The sequence below is a fragment of the Vicia villosa genome, unplaced genomic scaffold, assembly GCF_029867415.1.
Source record: "Vicia villosa cultivar HV-30 ecotype Madison, WI unplaced genomic scaffold, Vvil1.0 ctg.003724F_1_1, whole genome shotgun sequence".
In the NCBI taxonomy this organism is placed as follows: Eukaryota; Viridiplantae; Streptophyta; class Magnoliopsida; order Fabales; family Fabaceae; genus Vicia; species Vicia villosa.
Genome location: NW_026706282.1, coordinates 48,182 through 67,825, shown reverse-complemented (window position 1 = coordinate 67,825; position 19,644 = coordinate 48,182). Strand labels below are relative to the sequence as shown.

General features: G+C 35.5%; 2 protein-coding genes across 2 annotated transcripts; both read right to left on the bottom strand.

Annotated features, from left to right (window-relative positions):
- Positions 1–15,729: 15,729 nt before the first annotated feature.
- On the bottom strand, positions 15,730–17,225 carry LOC131641415 (uncharacterized). Its single transcript, XM_058911714.1, has 3 exons — positions 17,065–17,225; positions 16,212–16,446; positions 15,730–16,091 (listed from the first exon to the last, which is right to left on the bottom strand). Exons 2-3 carry the CDS (start codon positions 16,437–16,439, stop codon positions 16,035–16,037), a joined length of 285 nt encoding a protein of 94 aa, XP_058767697.1. The 5' UTR covers positions 16,440–16,446; positions 17,065–17,225; the 3' UTR covers positions 15,730–16,034.
- Positions 17,226–17,913: 688 nt separating this feature from the next.
- LOC131641418 (uncharacterized) lies at positions 17,914–18,564 on the bottom strand. Its single transcript, XM_058911718.1, has one exon. It carries the CDS (start codon positions 18,562–18,564, stop codon positions 17,914–17,916), a length of 651 nt encoding a protein of 216 aa, XP_058767701.1.
- Positions 18,565–19,644: the final 1,080 nt, after the last annotated feature.

Here is a 19,644-nt window from a genome sequence, read left to right as displayed (position 1 = left end):
TTCTGTCTTTAGAGAATTCCTAGCTTCTGACTTCTGCTTCCATTGGACAGCTTCAGAACTAGAATTTCCTTAGATCCCTAGAACACTCACAGCTTCTGATTCCTGCTTCCATCTAGGACAGCTTCAGAACTTGAATTTCTTTGATCTTCTGAACATTCACAGCTTCTGATTTCTGCTTCCATTCAGGACAGCTTCAGAACTTGAATTTCTTTGATCTTCTGAACATTCACAGCTTCTGATTTCTGCTTCCATTTAGGACAGCTTCAGAACTTGAGTTTTCTGGATCTTTAGAACATTCGCAGCTTCTGATTTCTGCTTCCCTCGGATAGCTTCAGAGCTTTGAATTTCTACCAACATCACTTCATGCTAGATTTGTATCAGAACATTGTTGAATGTACCAGAGCATCATCTGAGCATCTCTACATCCTGAAAATGTTACAGAACAAAAACTAAACGACAAAAGTCAGCATGAACGAGTCAGAACATAAAATGTATATTCGAACACATTATATGTATCAGAGCCATATAGGCTAAAATAATGTATCAGAGCAAATAGAATTTTGTCAGAACAAATAGACAAAAAATGGATCAAATTCTATTATCAGTGCTTCTGATTCATTCTTCTTTCTTGCTTCTGATCTCTGAAGCTTGACAGCACTCGGCTTGCTTCAGTTTCCATGGTTTTGCTTCTTGTGTTTGCTTTGAAGATTCTTTTCACTTCTTTATACCTGCAAAACACTTAAACCATATAGAACTTGCAGTTCTTGTTAGTAAATGTGTGGGAGCTTTACCCAGCAACTGATAGATTAATCAAATCATTTATCATTTATCTTCTCCCCCTTTTTGTCATATCATCAAAAAGCATATTTTAAAACGATTCAGATGCATAAAATGACAAATAAAAACACTGGAATGTAAAAGCAAAGAAACTTTTCATTGATAATCAAAAGATATTACAAAAGGTTCCTATGTTTAACAAGATGAGAAACATTCCTAGCAAATACATAAAAAGTCATCCCAAGAGGAAATGACTACAAAAATTAAAAACAGCACCCTAGCAGGACACGCTCTGTGTCAACCCATCAAGAATCCCTGTGGACTCTTGTCTTCCAGACTAGAACCTCCACTGTAGGAGAGATCCAAGTGACCAAAGAGGAAGAGAGGGACAGTTCACAGACAGAGAGCTAATGTTGCAAACGGGGCTTTCCCTCAACATAGAAGTTAAGAATATCATTCTTAACCTCCTCCCATAACTCAAGAAAGTCTTCTGTCTTTGGGTGAAAGTTGATAACAACATCAAAGAAGAGGTCTGACTTGAGAGGTATTAGGAGAGCCATCCCGAGATATGCAGAGATCTGTCGCCTTTGAGTCATAGATCTTCAACAGGCTTAGGGTGAACGCTAGGTTTGAGCTAGAATTTTTTTTTTTAAAAGAAAGAAAAAACTTGTTTGAGCAAGAGACGAAAACGGAAGAGAGAGAGAGAGAAAAAACTTGATGAGGAATGCAAAGAGATAGGGAAAGAGAAACGTTTGAAGAGTATTAAAAAAATGAAACGAAAGTTGAATAGCATTTAATGTTACGTGACATGAGGAGAGATAATAAAGACACATGAAGTGACTAGCACAGTTACCTATGGTCGGCGTCCCTTCAACTGCACGCACGTTTATCCATGAATAGTAACGACAGGTTTACCATCCCGAGATAAAACGTTACAGCTGTTTTGCTTTAAAAGAGGTTCTGAATCAACTTAGACAATGAAACGTTAGTAATAACAGAATCATAATTTCTAAAAGATTTCAATCAGAACTTCTGATTAAAAAAAAATTCACATTCACTTCAGAAGATACTCATACGTAAGAACTTCTCATCTTCTCATTCTGGGCATAAATCCATACTGATGTTCTTCAGAATGAACTTAAACCTATCTTCAGCCAGGGGTTTTGTAAAGATATCAGCCCATTGATGGTCTGTATCAACAAAGTTTAAAGATATAACACCCTTCTGAACATAGTCCCTTATGAAATGATGTTTAATCTCAATATGTTTAGCTTTTGAATGAAGAATAGGATTCTTAGATAAACATATAGCAGAAGTATTATCACAGAATATAGGAATGTTACTCTCAAATATCTGATAATCTTCTAACTGACTCTTCATCCAGAGCATCTGTGTACTACAACCAGCAGCAGCGACATATTCTGCTTCTGTTGTTGATAGAGCAATAGTTGCTTGCTTCTTGCTGTACCAGGAGATCAAATGTCTTCCAAGAAATTGGCAACTTCCTGAAGTACTTTTTCTTTCAATTCTGTCTCCAGCATAATCAGCATCGCAGAATCCTACTAAGTTGTATTCTTTAGATTTTCTGTAAACTAAACCAACATTAGTAGTACCTTTCAGATACCTTAGAATTCTCTTAACAGCAGTTAAATGAGATTCTCTAGGATCTGATTGGAATCTAGCACACAAACAAACACTGAACAGAATGTCAGGTCTAGAAGCAGTCAGATATAGAAGAGATCCAATCATACCTCTGTATAACTTCTGATCTACCTTCTTACTTACCTCATCCTTACCTAGGATGCATGTTGGATGCATAGGAGTTTTGGCTTCTTTGCAGTCTAGAAGATTAAACTTCTTCAGAAGTTCCTTCACATACTTGGTTTGGTGAACATATGTTCCTTCTGATGTTTGATTTATTTGTATTCCAAGGAAATACTTGAGTTCTCCCATCATGCTCATTTCAAACTCAGCCTGCATAGACTCAGCAAACTCCTTTCCAAGTGTAGCATTAGATGTTCCAAAAATAATATCATCTACATATATTTGACAAATTAAAATATCCCTTTTAAAGGTTTTACAAAAGAGAGTAGTGTCCACTTTTCCTCTAGTGAAACCATTATCCAGAAGGAAAGAACTTAAGCGTTCATACCAAGCTCTGGGAGCCTGTTTCAATCCATATAACGATTTCTTAAATTTAAAAACATGATTAGGAGACATAGAGTCTTCAAAACCAGGAGGTTGATGGACATAAACTTCTTCATCTATATAACCATTTAAGAAGGCACTCTTAACATCCATTTGATAGAGAGTGATGTTATGTTGAGTGGCAAATGAAATTAATAGACGAATAGATTCTAACCTGGCCACTGGTGCAAAGGTTTCTGTATAGTCAATCCCTTCTTGCTGACTATAACCCTGAGCCACCAGTCTGGCTTTGTTCCTTACCACTTCACCTTTCTCACTGAGCTTGTTTCTGAAGACCCATTTTGTGCCGATTATATTGAATCCATCTGGTCTAGGAACAAGATCCCAAACATCATTCCTTGTAAACTGATTAAGTTCTTCTTGCATAGCAATTATCCAGTCTGGATCTTCTAGAGCATGATCAACAGAAGTTGGCTCGATCAAAGATACAAGACCTAATTGACAGTCTGCATTGTTCTTAAGGAATGCTCTTGTTCTGATTGGATCATCCTTCTTTCCAAGAATGACATCTTCTGAATGACCAGAGATGAGTCTGGATGATCTTCTGACAGATGGTTCTTCAGAAATGCTTAGATTCTCCAGAGAAGCTGATACTTGATCTTCCGATTCTTTGCTTCTGAGAAGCTCTGCTTCTGATGCGTTGCTTCTTGGCTCAACAACTTCTGATATATCAATATCACAATCTGCAAAATTATCAAACTGCTTTGGTTTTTCAGAACCAAGCTTATCATCAAACCTGATATTGATTGATTCTTCTACAATCAATGTTTCAGTATTGTATACTCTGTAGCCTTTTGAGCGTTCAGAATATCCAAGAAGGAAACATTTTTGAGCTTTGGAATCAAACTTACCAAGATGATCTTTAGTGTTCAGAATAAAGCATACACATCCAAAAGGATGGAAATATGAAATGTTGGGCTTTCTATTCTTCCACAATTCATAAGGAGTCTTATTTAGAATAGGTCTGATAGAGATTCTATTCTGAATATAGCATGCAGTGTTTATTGCTTCTGCCCAGAAATGCTTAGCCATATTGGTTTCATTGATCATGGTTCTGGCCATTTCTTGCAGAGTCCTATTCTTTCGTTCTACAACCCCATTTTGCTGTGGAGTTCTAGGACAAGAGAAATCATGGGCAATACCATTTTCTTTGAAGAATTCTTCAAAGGATCTGTTCTCAAATTCACCACCATGATCACTTCTAACCTTTATGATTTTACACTCTTTTTCAGATTGAATCTGAATGCAGAAATCAAAGAACACTGAATGAGTCTCATCCTTGTGTTTCAAGAATTTCACCCATGTCCAGCGGCTATAATCATCTACGATGACTAATCCATATTTCTTCCCTCTGACAGATGCTGTTTTGACTGGGCCAAACAGATCAATGTGCAAGAGTTCTAATGGCCTTGAGGTAGAAACAACATTCTTGGACTTGAATGCAGGTTTGGAGAACTTGCCCTTCTGACATGCTTCACAAAGAGCATCTGATTTGAATTTCAGATTAGGGAGTCCTCTGACCAGATTCAGTTTGTTAATCTGAGAAATCTTTCTCAAACTAGCATGACCTAATCTTCTGTGCCAGACCCACTGCTCTTCAGAAACAGACATAAGACAAGTCACCTTCTGACTCATAAGATCTTGCAGATCTGTCTTATAAATGTTGTTCTTCCTTTTGCCTGTAAATAGGATTGAGCCATCCTTCTGATTTACAGCCTTGCAAGACTCTTGATTAAAGATTATATCATAACCATTGTCACTCAATTGACTGATAGATAAGAGGTTATGTGTTAATCCTTCTACAAGAAGTACATTAGAAATGGAAGGAGAGTTACCAGACTTTATAGTTCCAGAGCCAATTATCTTGCCCTTCTGATCTCCTCCAAACTTGAATTCTCCTCCAGACTTAAGCACCAGGTCTTGGAACATAGACCTTCTTCCTGTCATGTGTCGTGAGCATCCAGAGTCCAGGTACCATGACATGTTGTGCTTTGTCCTTTTTGCAGTCAAGGATATCTGCAATAGGAATAATCTTATCCTTAGGTACCCACATTTTCTTGGGTCCTTTCTTGTTAGATTTTCTCAAGTTCTGATTGAACTTGGGTTTAACATTGTAAGCAATAGGAGGAACAGCATGATAATTCTTAATGTGAGTTTCATGATATTTCCTAGGTTGTGTCACATGCTTTTTGGTGTGTGTTATGTGAAAACTTTGAGCATGTGAAGTGTGCCTAATATCATGGGAGTGGCCATACTTGAACTGATCATACAATGGCTTGTATGTGATTTTCATTTCATCAACAGGTTCAAGTTTGTATGGGGTTTCACCCTCAAAACCAATGCCAACTCTTTTGTTTCCAGACACAGCATATATCATAGAAGCTAGCTGACTTCTGCCAATACTTCTAGATAAGAACTTCCTGAAACTTAAATCATATTCTTTCAGAATATGGTTTAGACTGGGAGTGGATTTTTCTGAATCAGAAGGAGATCCATCATTATTGGATAATTTTAAAAGTTTTTCTTTTAATTCAGAATTTTCCAACTCAAGCTTCTTTGTTTCAAATTCAAATAGCTTTTTCAGCTTTCTGTATTTGATACTGATCTGAGACTTGAGTTCCAGAAGTTCAGTTAGACCGGAAACTAACTCATCTCTAGAAAGTTCAGAAAATACCTCTTCAGAATCTGATTCTGATGTAGATTCTGATCCGTCATCTTCTGTCGCCATCAGCGCACAGTTGGCCTGCTCATCTTCAGAGTCTGAATCATCTTCTGACTCATCCCAGGTTGCCATAAGACCTTTCTTCTTATGAAACTTCTTCTTGGGATTTTCCTTCTGAAGATTTGGACATTCATTCTTGTAGTGTCCAGGCTCATTGCATTCATAGCACATGACCTTCTTCTTGTCAAATCTTCTGTCATTAGAAGATTCTCCACGTTCAAATTTCTTTGAACTCCTGAAGCCTCTGAACTTCCTTTGCTTGGTCTTCCAGAGTTGATTTAGCCTTCTGGAGATCAAAGACAGTTCATCTTCTTCTTCAGATTCTGATTCTTCAGGATCTTATTCTCTAGCCTGAAAAGCGTTAGTGCATTTCTTGATATTTGATTTTAATGCAATAGACTTACCTTTCTTTTGAGGCTCATTTGCGTCCAGCTCTATTTCATGACTTCTCAAGGCACTGATAAGCTCTTCCAGAGAAACTTCATTCAGATTCTTTGCAATCTTGAATGCAGTCACCATAGGACCCCATCTTCTGGGTAAGCTTCTGATGATTTTCTTTACATGATCAGCCTTGGTGTATCCCTTGTCAAGAACTCTCAATCCAGCAGTAAGAGTTGAAATCTTGAAAACATCTTTTCAATGTCTTCATCATCCTCCATCTTGAAGGCTTCATACTTCTGGATTAAAGCTAGAGCTTTAGTCTCCTTGACTTGAGCGTTTCCTTCATGAGTCATTTTCAAGGACTCATATATGTCATAGGCCGTTTCCCTGTTAGATATCTTCTCATACTCAGCATGAGAGATAGCATTCAGCAAAACAGTTCTGCATTTATGATGATTCCTGAAAAGCTTCTTCTGATCATCATTCATTTCTTGCCTTGTCAGCTTTACGCCTCTGGCATTTACTGGATGTTTGTAACCATCCATCAGAAGATCCCATAGATCACCATCTAGACCCAGAAAGTAACTTTCCAGTTTATCTTTCCAGTATTCAAAGTTTTCACCATCAAATACCGGCGGTCTAGTATAACCATTGTTACCGTTGTATTGCTCAGCAGAGCCAGATGTAGATGCAGGTGTAGACTTTTCACTTTCATCAACCATCTTTTACTGAAGCGTTTTTCTCTTCCTGAATCTTTTCTAAACACGGTTAAGTGCTTGCACCTTAGAACCGGCGCTCTGATGCCAATTGAAGGATAGAAAAACACTTAGAAAGGGGGGTTTGAATAAGTGTAGCTTTAAAAACTTGACAGATAAAAATAAATTGCACAGTTATTTTTATCCTGGTTCGTTGTTAACTAAACTACTCCAGCCCACCCCCGCAGAGATGATTTACCTCAACTGAGGATTTAATCCACTAATCGCACGGATTACAATGGTTCTCCACTTAGTCAGCAACTAAGTCTTCCAGAGTCTACTGATCACACACTGATCACTCCAGGAACAACTGCTTAGATACCCTCTAAGACTTTTCTAGAGTCTACTGATCCACACGATCACTCTAGTTACAACCTGCTTAGATCACTTCTAAGACTTCCTAGAGTATTCTGATCCACACGATCACTCTAGTTCCTTACAACTTAATGTAATCAATCTAAGAGTATTACAAATGCTTCTTGAAAGCTATAATCACAACTGTGATATTTCTCTTAATCGTTTAAGCTTAATCTCACTAATATATTACAACAGCAATGTAGTGAGCTTTGATGAAGATGAAGATTCTGAGTTTAGATTTGAACAGCGTTTCAGCAAGTTTGATATGAGTTGTTTTGGTGCAGGATCGTTAACCTTGCTTCTCATCAGAACTTCATATTTATAGGCGTTGGAGAAGATGACCGTTGAATGCATTTAATGCTTTGCGTGTTCCGTACAGCATCGCATTTAATGTTATACGCTTTTGTCAACTACCTCGAGCCTTGTTCACGCTGTGTCTACTGACGTAGCCTTTAGTAGCTTTTAACGTTCCTTTTGTCAGTCAGCGTAGCTTGCCACTTGTACTTTCTTCTGATCTGATGTTTGTGAATACAACGTTTGAATATCATCAGAGTCAAACAGCTTGGTGCATAGCATCTTCTGATCTTCTGACCTTGAAGTGCTTCTGAGCGTGATACCATCAGAACTTCAGTGCTTCTGTTCTCTTGTTCTTCTGATGCTTCCATAGACCCATGTTCTGATTCTGCTTTGACCATCTTCTGATGTCTTGCCAGACCATGTTCTGATGTTGCATGCTGAACCCTTTGAGACAAAGCTTCTGAGCGCTGAATTATGCGTACTCTTTATATATTTCCTGAAAGGGAAATTGCATTGGATTAGAGTACCATATTATCTTAAGCAAAATTCATATTATTGTTATCATCAAAACTAAGATAATTGATCAGAACAAATCTTGTTCTAACAGATCAATCTCCGCCGTACTCTTTTTCAAACTTTCCGGAATAGTATTACCTATTACCTTTTCAGACGAACTCACAAACCCTAGCAGAGGGTTGGAGTCCATTGCAATTCGATTGAAATAATACATTGTTTCAAATTTAAAAATGTCATATTAGGCACATTTAAAAAATGTGGTATAGTTTATCATTAAAAAATCCACGTGAATGGGCTTAGCATTAAGTAATCTATTTTGCATTGTTTCAAAATTCATTAATTATAGTTTATCATTAAAAAGTCAATATTTTGACCTAAAAAGTCAACAGTCGACCTAAAAAGTCAATATTTTCAAAATTGCATTGTTTAGCATTGTTTCAAATGCTTAAAAAGTCAACAGTCGACTAGTTTGACCTAAAAGTCAATTGTGGTTAACATACAATCAAAAGTCAATATTTTTGGTCAACATCCTTCATTTGAAGTGACATTCATCATTTGATCAAGGGTTGATCATGATTCAACAAGAAAATTTCATATATCAACAAAACTCAAAGTTTCTAAATTAGGGTTTTTGAACTAAAAGTCAACTGAACTTTGACCAGCCATAACTTTCACATGCTTTTCAAAAATTTCCCAACCAAAGCTCATATTGAGGGAAATTCAATTCTCTACAACTTTGTCTCACTAAAGGCTTGGCCAAAAAAGCTTCATTTGGAAGATATGAGTTCAAACATTACAGATCCTTTTGAAAGTCAACAAAAAGCTATTTTTTGTCAGGACCAATATCATCAGGATAAAAGCTCCAAATGCAAAAATGTTCCAAAGTGGACTGTATAAGACATCTTGGTCTTTCCAGAAAGTACAAGATCATTTTCATGTGATAAAAATTGAGAGAGTTACGATTTGCTAAAGTTGGGCAATTTTGGAGAAATGCACAAAAGTCAATATGAGCAAATAATTTTTTTTGGATCAATGGGCCTAAGATAGGAATCTCAAACATGTCTATGGGCTTTATAATGACTCCTAAACTAATTATCTTATTTTTATAATATTTATTTTATTTATTTGAATTTTAATTCATTTAAATACTAATAAATCATGTAAAATATGAAATAATTAGTTTTAAATCAAAGATTTGATTTTCAATCAACTCCAATCATCCAAAAGGCCAAATATGGATCCAATTTCGTGAAAGGCATGATTGGAAAGAGAATTAAGCCAAAATAGAAAGATTTGAAGAAATTTCCAATCAAATTTTTCTCACTAATCAATCCATTCTTTCTTCAAAACTTTTAATCTAAATTCATTCCTCTATATAACCTCAAATCATTCAGCATAGAGAGGACGAAAAGGGGAGGAGAATAGGGTTCACATAGTTGGTGAAATTTGCAAGAACAAGTGAAAGTGTGAATTTTTTGTTTCAAAGATTTCCAAGGCCAAACATTCATTCCATCCTCTTCTTAAGGTGTCAAAGAACAGGTATGGGCCATGAGACACGATTTATACAGCCATAAATGTGTGTGTTTCGTTTTTCATATTCATGTATGTTTGTTTTTCGTTTTCAATATTTTATCACGTTTTAATGAAATCTAATGGCATATTTGAGTTCCTTGTGATGTTTAGAGGAGGCCTGAACCTTTGGTTTGAAGCTTAGAGGTATAGAATGCAAAACGCCATTGTTAGGGCAAGGAAGAAGCTTGCTTCGGGTTTCACGATGCAGGCCACTATAACTCAAAATAATCGCACCATTGGATTCGCCATGACCGCTTTATGTAATCTAGAAGTTTAGGTTTCTTTGTTCAGGTCGTTTTTGCAGGTTCCAAAATTGCAGGATTGGCCATGGGGAATCGAAGCAAAATCTGCAGGTAAAGTCGTGGTTGATTCTGCACGTAAATGCGCAGGGGCAAAGGAAGGAGACGATGATGTGGAACATGGACCAGTTGATCGCGCGTGTAGAGCTTTCATTGGCTTGTCAACAACACCAGGCTTTCTCTCTCCGTTTCCCATTGGCTCTCGCCTGAATTTCTGGACCCCACGTTTGACTTGCTTCATTAAATTCCAGTTTCATATTTATTCTATTTTGATTGGTCGTTTAACAAGTTGAAAACATAGCGCAAGTGACAGAGGGAAGAGGTCTATAACCATGAGGGGCTGGGTTCGATCCCAGCGCCCTTCAACCTTGTTTTTCTTTGTTTTTTTTTTTTTTAAAATTTCTTCTTCTTTTCTCCTTATTTCTTTATTTAATTAACAAATCATTTAATCTTTAATTAATTCATTAATTAATCAATTAACTATTAACCTTAGGATTAATTGTAACGAACCCATTTGATTTTTCCTTTAATTTTATTTAACTAAATTTTCTTTCTTATTTAAATAATTTTGGTTTAATTTAGAATTAGGGTTCACTTTTTCTATTTAATATGATAAAAAATTATAAAAATAGTAAATCTTAATTTAATTTGATTTAATTTTTCAATATCAATTTAATTAACTTTTTAGGCTTTAATTAGATTTTTGTCTTAATAATTAGGATTGTTTTTGGAATTTAATTAGATTTAGATTTAGTTTAATTTTAATAACTAGCTTAGAATTAGATTAATTTAATAATTTAGTAATCAGGTTTTAATTAATCACTAACCTAAATCTTTTACTAACCCCAATTTCTTCTTCCGACCTTCTTCTCCCTCTCAAATTCTCAATGATTGTCGCATGTTTGTTTATTTTGTTTAAACTATTTAAATTCTAGAAATTGATGTATAAGTCGCAAAGATTTTTTGTAATAGTGTAGATTTATTTTCTCTCACTTTAATTTCCGTACTTTACTTTTCGCACTCCCCCGTTTTTAGTTATGTGTTCCCCCTCCTCGAAGCCTTGTAATAGCGTAGGACTTTATTTTTTCTGCTTTTATTTTCTGCATATATAACTGTTAGATGATAATAGGATTGTATGGCAAGATAAAATCAAACTAGAATAACCCTAATTTTCAGGATTAAATAAATCAACCACTTTTGTTCACACACTCACCTTTAGGGTAATCCTCTCTTATGTTGCCTTTCGACAAATAATAGTCAACTCCCTCGAGCGTAGGGATACCTTAGCAAAATTTGCCTCCGATTTAAATCATCATAGTCCCTCCGATTTAAAGATCATGGTTCCTTCGATGTTGCCTACGATATAAATGATCTCGTCCCTCGATTAAATGATGATAGTCCCTTCAAATGCTAAGGTATCATTACTTGTTGCCTTTTATGACTATTTACATCCAATGCATAGGACTTCCTACCCTCTTTATGGTATGGATATCCCTATGACTATTCGATGGCTTTTCGATGACCATTTACATCCAATGAAAGGACTTCCCACTAACTAATGGTGTGGATAGTCTCTTTCCCTTAACGAAAGGAAAAGAACAAGAGACCTTACAAACTTAGGGTAGGTAGTTCCTAATTGATTGCTCACAACAATTCAAACTTTCAAATGCTTTTCACACATCGCTTTTCAAAAACTCTTTTCAAGACAAGTACTTTGTATATATTCGAATGATGAATCATTACAAAGTCAAGTTCTTCTACAAATTGTTTTTCTAAACACACACACCGCACTTAAACAATTCAAAACAAATCAAAGTGAGCTAAGCAATTAAGAGCCCATGGATAACCATGGATACAAAGGGTGCTTACACCTTCCCTTTGTATAACCTACCCCCCGGACTTAATCTCTTTCAAAAAGGTCTTTCCTCTTCTTTTTGCCTTTCCAATTGGATAAAATAAAAGTCGGTGGCGACTCTTGCTATCCGCACATTTTAAAGTCAGTTCTCCCACCGTATTACACTATGAAAATTTACAACAATACTTGAACACATGACAACACATATATGCACACTTGAACACAACATAAACACATATATAACAAGTATGGAAAACAAACACAACTATAAATACACTAAAAGAAAAAACATGTGAATGTTGGATATGCAAGTTTAGAAGTGAAGATTTGAATTTAAGAACTGGTCCAATTTCAGCTTGTTTAGCCAACATTCACCAAACAACGTATACTAATATGTAACATATACAAGTAAAAATTATACAAGTGAACATATACAATATATACAAAGCTCAAAACCAAAGAAACTATTTCGATGCAATTCAATCTCAAAACATCATTCCTCGACAACGGCGCCGTTTTGTTGATGCAGTAAAGCGGCAAGTAAAAGATCGGAAGTGTTCCAGGATTTATCGTGTCCACGGAGAACAGTGTGAAGAAAAAAATGTCATTCAACGATTTCCTCGTTTTTTTAGCTTGGGTTTAAATGAATTAAACGTAAAGTGCGGAAAGTAAAAAGTATATACAGGAAAATAAATACATTCTTCGGACAGAATAACTTATCAGACATGAATATACACTACTCATCACAAACTTAAATCTATCGATCAGTTATACTCAACCTACAATATTCGTTAAAATCATCACGTATCTCTCACATTAATGTCCATTTCTACAACACCTACGAGATGTATCACAATCAAGGTTATGTCTAACACAAAGTTGCGAGAACAACCGTATTCTCGTTTCAGCGATGTCTCACGCGAAACTCAAACATGGAAGCATTAACCTTCGATACACAAGTGATTGTTAGCTATAAATCTATCCCTAGAATCTAGAAACTAACAAATTTCCTTTCCTAATCAAATGTTTATTCAAATACCTCTTTTTTCTCAATTTAAAAAACAAAACAAAAACATTATATATAAATTCAGATTTTAGAGATCAGATTCGGCTCCATTCCTCAGAATTCATAGAACCAGAAAAATATTATCCTAGAGCTCACCTTAATAAACAGAATAGGGTCTCTGCTCTGATGCTAATTGAAATTATGACACTTGTAATACAAATGTTATGACATCATTTGCTTACAGAAAACACTTTTACTAAAATAGAAGCTATGCATGATTAAATTGCATAAGGTAAAAGAACACAATCAATTGTTAACTCAGATCAGTGCAACATCACCTACTTTAGGGGCTGCCAAGCTGGGAAGGAAATTCACTATAATAGTATTAGTTTAAAGCCTAAACAATCCCAATTTACAACTTATCGCCTAATCACTATCTTGTGCAACTTCTACCTAAAACCTTCTAGATATGATACCCCCTCTGACTGCCAGTCACCTCAGTGATAAAAACAGTGATAGACTAGTGACAATAACAGAAGATTACACTTCCAATAAACAATGCTTAATTTTGCTTAAAAATTTCAACTAAGAACAATACTAACTCTTTGCTCAAAAGCTCATGAGTGAGAACAATGAACAATACTTAACTCTTTGCTTAAAAGCTCATGAGTGAGAACAATCAGTCCACCTCAATGTATTAAAAGATACATGAGTGACATACAGTTAAAAACACAAAAACTCTAAAAGACTCCCAAAACCATAAACCCTTATTTTGCACCCACAATTTCTTTTTATGTATACTTGCTCTTTTAGTTTAGCAAGTAATTAATTATAGACTCTTGCAGTATGAGCTTGGACTCTTGAATCAAATCCAATCTTCGACTTTTTAATCAGCTGCAAGATTTTCACACAAAAATAGGAACAAATCTTCAAAGTTTCCTAAAAAGTCTCAAAGATCCTTTTTATGAAACTAAATCAAACTTGCACTGTTCCTAAAATATCTTTGGTTGGCTGCGCCTGTATGAGTATTAGAATCTTTCAGAATATCATATTTTTCAATCAAATTTTCAAGGATTTAAACCAAATTGTACTGTCATGATCTTCTGGTCTAACATCTCACAACATCAGTCAGAACATCTGTAAAAAATAGTAACAGTAGACTATGTTGTACCAGTTGGTCAAGATGTCATGACATCTTGTTCAACATCAACTAAGAACCATGTTTTAGCAAAATTCATGCCAATCATAAAACCATAGATCTAACATGGCATAATCGTCTTGCTTATTAGATTTTTTACACGTTAATTATTTTATGCAATTTTTATCTTAGTTTACAAAACCATCCAATTACGCTACACATTATGTCATTTTCTTTTCTATATGCAAGTTTGATTTCTTTAGTTTTAATCATAAAACAACAATCAATGTGGAGATAGTTAAATTTACTTATTCTAATTTCATTGACAAAATTTATACTACTATTGTAAAGTATCTTTTAAACATTCAACAAAATGGTGTTTGTCATGGATTGTTGATTATTTCAACAAGAAAATACTAGGTGATTTTAGTTGCATTTTATTCATTTTTTGTTTATAGTAATTGCATTTTATATACCCTGTTGGTTCAAAGGATTTTCAACTTAATCCAAAAATAGAACGTACCATCTAATCAATCTGAAAGTCCGCTCAATTAGCTAAACAACAAAGGCGTCAGAACACGGTTCTCATTTGGATCACCTCTATTAAGCTCGTTTAGACGTAATTTAGGAGACTTTTGATAAGGATTATTTGAAGAGAAGGTTGCTCATGGGTTTCAAGTTTCAACCAACGAATACACGCTCTTTAGACATTAAAAATTTTGTGCTTGAAGTTTGAGAGACACTCAGTTCGACAAACAAGCACCAATAAACCCTTATGAGCATTTGACCATGTTAAAGGAGACATGTTTGTATTGCAACTCAACCAGTGTAACTGAAAGCCAAAAAAGGCTCAAGTTTTCTCGTTGACTTTAACATGTAGAGTTAAAGACTGATTATAAGTTTTACCAAGTGGTGTCATCAAGACTTTGACAGAGCTAGAAGGAAAATGTTTAGACATATTTTATTTCGTGAGCAAACAAATTGACAAAATGGTTGACATCGCAAGTTTCGAACAAGGAGGAGCTCAATCTCTCTACAATGCATTCTCTACAATGCATGTGAAAGTTACAAGCTTATGATAAAAAGATGTTCATCACAAACCTTGATGATTTGGCATATGTATAATATTTTACGCAGGGACTTAGATAAACAATTGACATATATGGGTGTTAGAAGAAGGGGAACACGGGCATTTGACACTCAAAGCACGCTGTTAGCCAAACATAAGCAAATGCAAGTCCAACTTGATGCACTAAGCAGAAAATGTGTAGATCTCCACGAGATTCTCCGATCAACTTTGGGCGGATAGCCACAAATACATGTTTTATTATCTTGCTACAAGGGTTGATGGAGAGAGAAACGGAAACGATGGTTTCACCTTTGAGTATAAATAAGGGGACAACAGAAATTAAAATTGGAAAGGAACAATAAAATAGGGTTGTTATGGCGATGGTCAGACATGGAGAATGGACAGAGATTTTGGTGCTCTTTGGTAGTTTATGGAGGTAGTACTATTTTCATGGTGGTTGAAGCCACTTGTTTGTTAAATCGTAAAAAATTCAACTTATTCTTATATACATTTTCTATCAGTTATGCTTGAAGCATGGTTTAATTGATTTAGTTTTCCTAGACATGTCTCAAGTATGAATAATGTATTCAAACAATTAATTCATCTTTCAGATAAATCTTGAATCAAGTAAATTGATGTCGACTCCAAATTCAACAAATCTGGCCTGTGATTAGATCCATATTTCAAAACTATAGCAACCATAAAACAGAATTCCAATGCATGTTTGCCAGGAAAAAAACTAAAACTAAAAATATGAGCTTCTGCATTGACCCAGAATTTCACCAAACCATCATTCTACTGAAATGACAATAGCCATCAAGGACCAAAAGTGATAGCTTCTGATTTTACAGGGTCCAAACTTAAAATACAAGGACTAAATTTTTTTCTTTCACAAAGACCAGATACATATAGATATGAAAGAAGTACTAATAACTTTAACCCGAATCTTCTTTTAATATACATAGGTAGTTTCTCAATCCACATCCTATATGCTCAAATATGTCGAAATATACTATCTAGATTCTGGAAAATAGACTATTGGAAGTGCGCTTCCGCTAAATCCCCTGCATTTTATAATTCCTTCACAAAGCCAGACCAGCAAAAAGCAACTCCAACTCCTTCTCTTGAGACACAGTTCTCTGATATACAAGGTAACAGTAATACAATTAATCACTTTTAGAATGAAAGTCATTATTTTAAAACTCTAGTAAGTAATACAAAGATATATTGACAGAAACAACCAAAGAGTGAATGCTAACCTGAACTGACATGAGTTGCAGAATTTTATTAAGAACCTTTAGTCGATGCGCAACATAGGTACTTTTTGCAGGTAATTGATTCATTCTCCTTATTTCTTCTTGTACTACAGCTTGTTTTCTCTCGCACCATACTGGTTTTTGTGGTTCAGCCTGAGAATAAGTAGCTCCATCTTCCATCATTTGATCAAAGGTATTATTACTACCGTTTAAATGATCAAAGGAATCCATTTTTTCACTGCACAAACAAAACATCAACTGTGAATAAACCAAAATCACGTTCTCGTTTGCATATTGGAAAACAAAGTTCTTGCATCCACCAAAACTGATGGTTGCAATAAGCAGCTACAAATCAAAGAACATTCAATATTCATTTCAAGAACAAAAGGCGCTTCCCGGTGATTCGCTAAAACACAACTGGAACCTAAATACTAATAAACATAAAAATCCACCAAAAACCCAAAATGGTGAAATACCTACAGCTCGAACAACAAAAGACAAAACAAAAGACATTCCTCAGACAAACAAAACTTGTTACACCGTTGACAATAACATTCGGCAGACAAACAAAAAAACATTCCACCAACCTAAAGGCCTAAAACTAAATGAAACTTAGAACAAAAACAGGTCAAATAAAAGAGAATAAAACTATTATTTATGAAAAGAACATAACTATGATTATTAAATATTAACTCCGTTTTCTTATACAAAAAATCATTAAAAAGAAAAACAAACCTTAGGGTTTAAGAGAGGCTAAGTTAATAACAAAAATTAAACATGAATCTAGAACAGAAAAATTGAACCGTAAAAAATGAAATAATAATATAAAATCAAGCGATGATTGAGAGGAATTTACCTTGTCTGAGCGTGAGGATTTTGGTGAGTTGTGGAAAATACGGCGTGGATTTCAGATTAACTGTTGTAGGATGCGTTCGGAATTTGGATTGAAAGAACAAAAAGAGAAGAGTGGTGTTTCGTGGAATGGAACCGAATCTGGTCTCTTAAATCTGAATTTATAAATAATGTTTTTGTTTTGTTTTGTTTTTTAAATAGAGAAAAAAGAGGAATCATTTAAATTTGAATAAAGATTTGATATTATTACTTCATTTACGGTTATATATCAAGTGAAAAATTTGAATAAAGATTATATTATTACTTGATATTCGGTCATATCAAGTGAAAAAGAGATTTTTATGTGATAGTGGTTGAAATTAAAACATATACTTAAGTGACTCACATGCCCTTTTATTCCAACTGTAAAAACATTAGTAAAAATCTCATCTATCTAATAAATTCTAAAGCAATACTATTCTTACACAATACGGTCAACCGTCATAACTGGCCCAACGGATTTGAAAACCTAAAACAAGTTTGAAATAAAATTTTTAAAAAATAAAAATATATTTTATTAAAAGTTATATTAAATTTTTTGGTTAAATACGTTTTTAGTCATTATAAAAACGCGACCTTGAACTTTTAGTCCCTGTAATTTTTTTTTTAAAGTAATGGTCCCTGCAAAATTAGACGTCACCATTTATCGTCTTCGCTGTTAGTTTTCTCTAGCGGTGGATGATGTGGCATAGTTGACATGGAAAAAAATTGAAATTTTTTGGAATAAGAAAATACTTTATTAGACCAAAAACAGGTATTACAAACCGATCCCAAGAGGATCCAGGTAATCATAAACAACCATCTATCAAATAAACTACCCTATAAGCATATTCTCTTTGTCAATATGGGTGTTAACTATTCTATGTAAGCTTCCTCTATGAACTATCATATGTTTAATATCCTGCTCCATATCCATTCGTGTCTCATTACCAAAACACACTGCATTCCTTGTGATCCAAGTAGTGTAGACGGTTTCAGTCACGACCAATTTTAAGAGGTGCCTGCGCCATCCCTTCTTCCTTAGTTCCTGCAGAAGCCATTTGCTTTCCTCCGACCAGGTTCCCGGTTGCCTATCATAACCAATCCAGTCAAGAATATTCTTCCATATTGGGCCTGTACTTTGGCAGCTGAAGAAGAGGTGCTCCAAGCTTTCATAATCACCACAAAAAACACATCTTCGGTCAGTTTCAGTTCCAAGTTTTAGCAACCTATCTTTGGTATTCAACCTGCCTGAGAACACCAGCCAAATTATGAAGGTAGCCCGAGGTCGTGCCAGATTCCGCGTGAGTATATGCCTCCAAATCTTGGTATCCTTAAAGCCTCTCAAACATTCATACATTTTTGTTGTTTTGTATTTTCCAGTATGTATCACCTCTTGCCAATAGCTCAAGTGGCTCACATCATCTCTAGTATTCACAATAGATCTAAGTAGCCAAGATGCTGTAGAGTTTGGCTGCCAATCCATGACTTCTATGTCTTTGAGAAAGTAGGTGTTTACCCATCTAACCCATAGCTTATCCTCCTTAGATTGTAGATTCCACAACAGTTTCCCAATGGTTGCTATATTCCATTCCTGCAGAGATGTGATGCTTAGGCCCCCTGCTCTTATAGGATTACACACATTGTCTCAAGCAATTGGAGCATGGCGAGTAATCTCCTCTGTGTTACTCCAAAGGTAGCTCCGACAGATAGATTCAATGTGCTTCAAGACACTCTTCGGGAGGGGAAAAACTTGCATCCAGTATGAAGTTACTGCAAAAAGAACACTTCTAATCAGCTGTTTTCTCCCCGCATAGCTCAGGATTTTCGCTGTCCAATGTTTAATTTTGCCCACTATCCTGTCAATTAGAGGGAGGCATTGGTGAATGCTAAGCTTTTTGCAAGACAAGGGCACTCCAAGATATTTGAAAGGTAGCTCTCCACTCTGGAACCCAGTGATTTGCATCAGCTCCTGTTTCCCATTATCATCAAGTCCACCAGTGTATACTTTACATTTTGCAGGGTTGGCTTTAAGGCCTGTTGACTCAGAGAACTTCTGGAAACTCTCCATCATAGCTGCAACAGAATTTTTATCCCCTCTAGCAAAGAGGATTAAGTCATCTGCAAAACAAATATTGGTTAGGCAAAGCTTGGCACATTTTGGATGAAACTTAAAATCAGGCCTGGTTTGGAGCTTCCTCATGCACCTATGCATATATTCCATGACAAGAACAAAGAGCAAGGGTGATATTGGATCACCCTGTCTAAGCCCTCTCTTAGCAGCCAGGTATTTACTGTGTTGCCCATTAATTGAGTATTTATAAGAGACACTAGTAATGCAAGTCATTACCCACTTGATGAACTTTGTGGGGAAGCTCATCTCTTTCATAATATCTTTCAAAGCCCTCCATTCAAGGGTATCATAGGCTTTCTACAGATCCATCTGTATGGCACACCTGGGGGAGATATGTTTTCTAGTGTATCCTCTCAGCAGCTCATGGGCAATGATGATATTGTCTTGGATAACTTTACCTGGAACAAAAGCTGATTGACTATAGTCAACAAC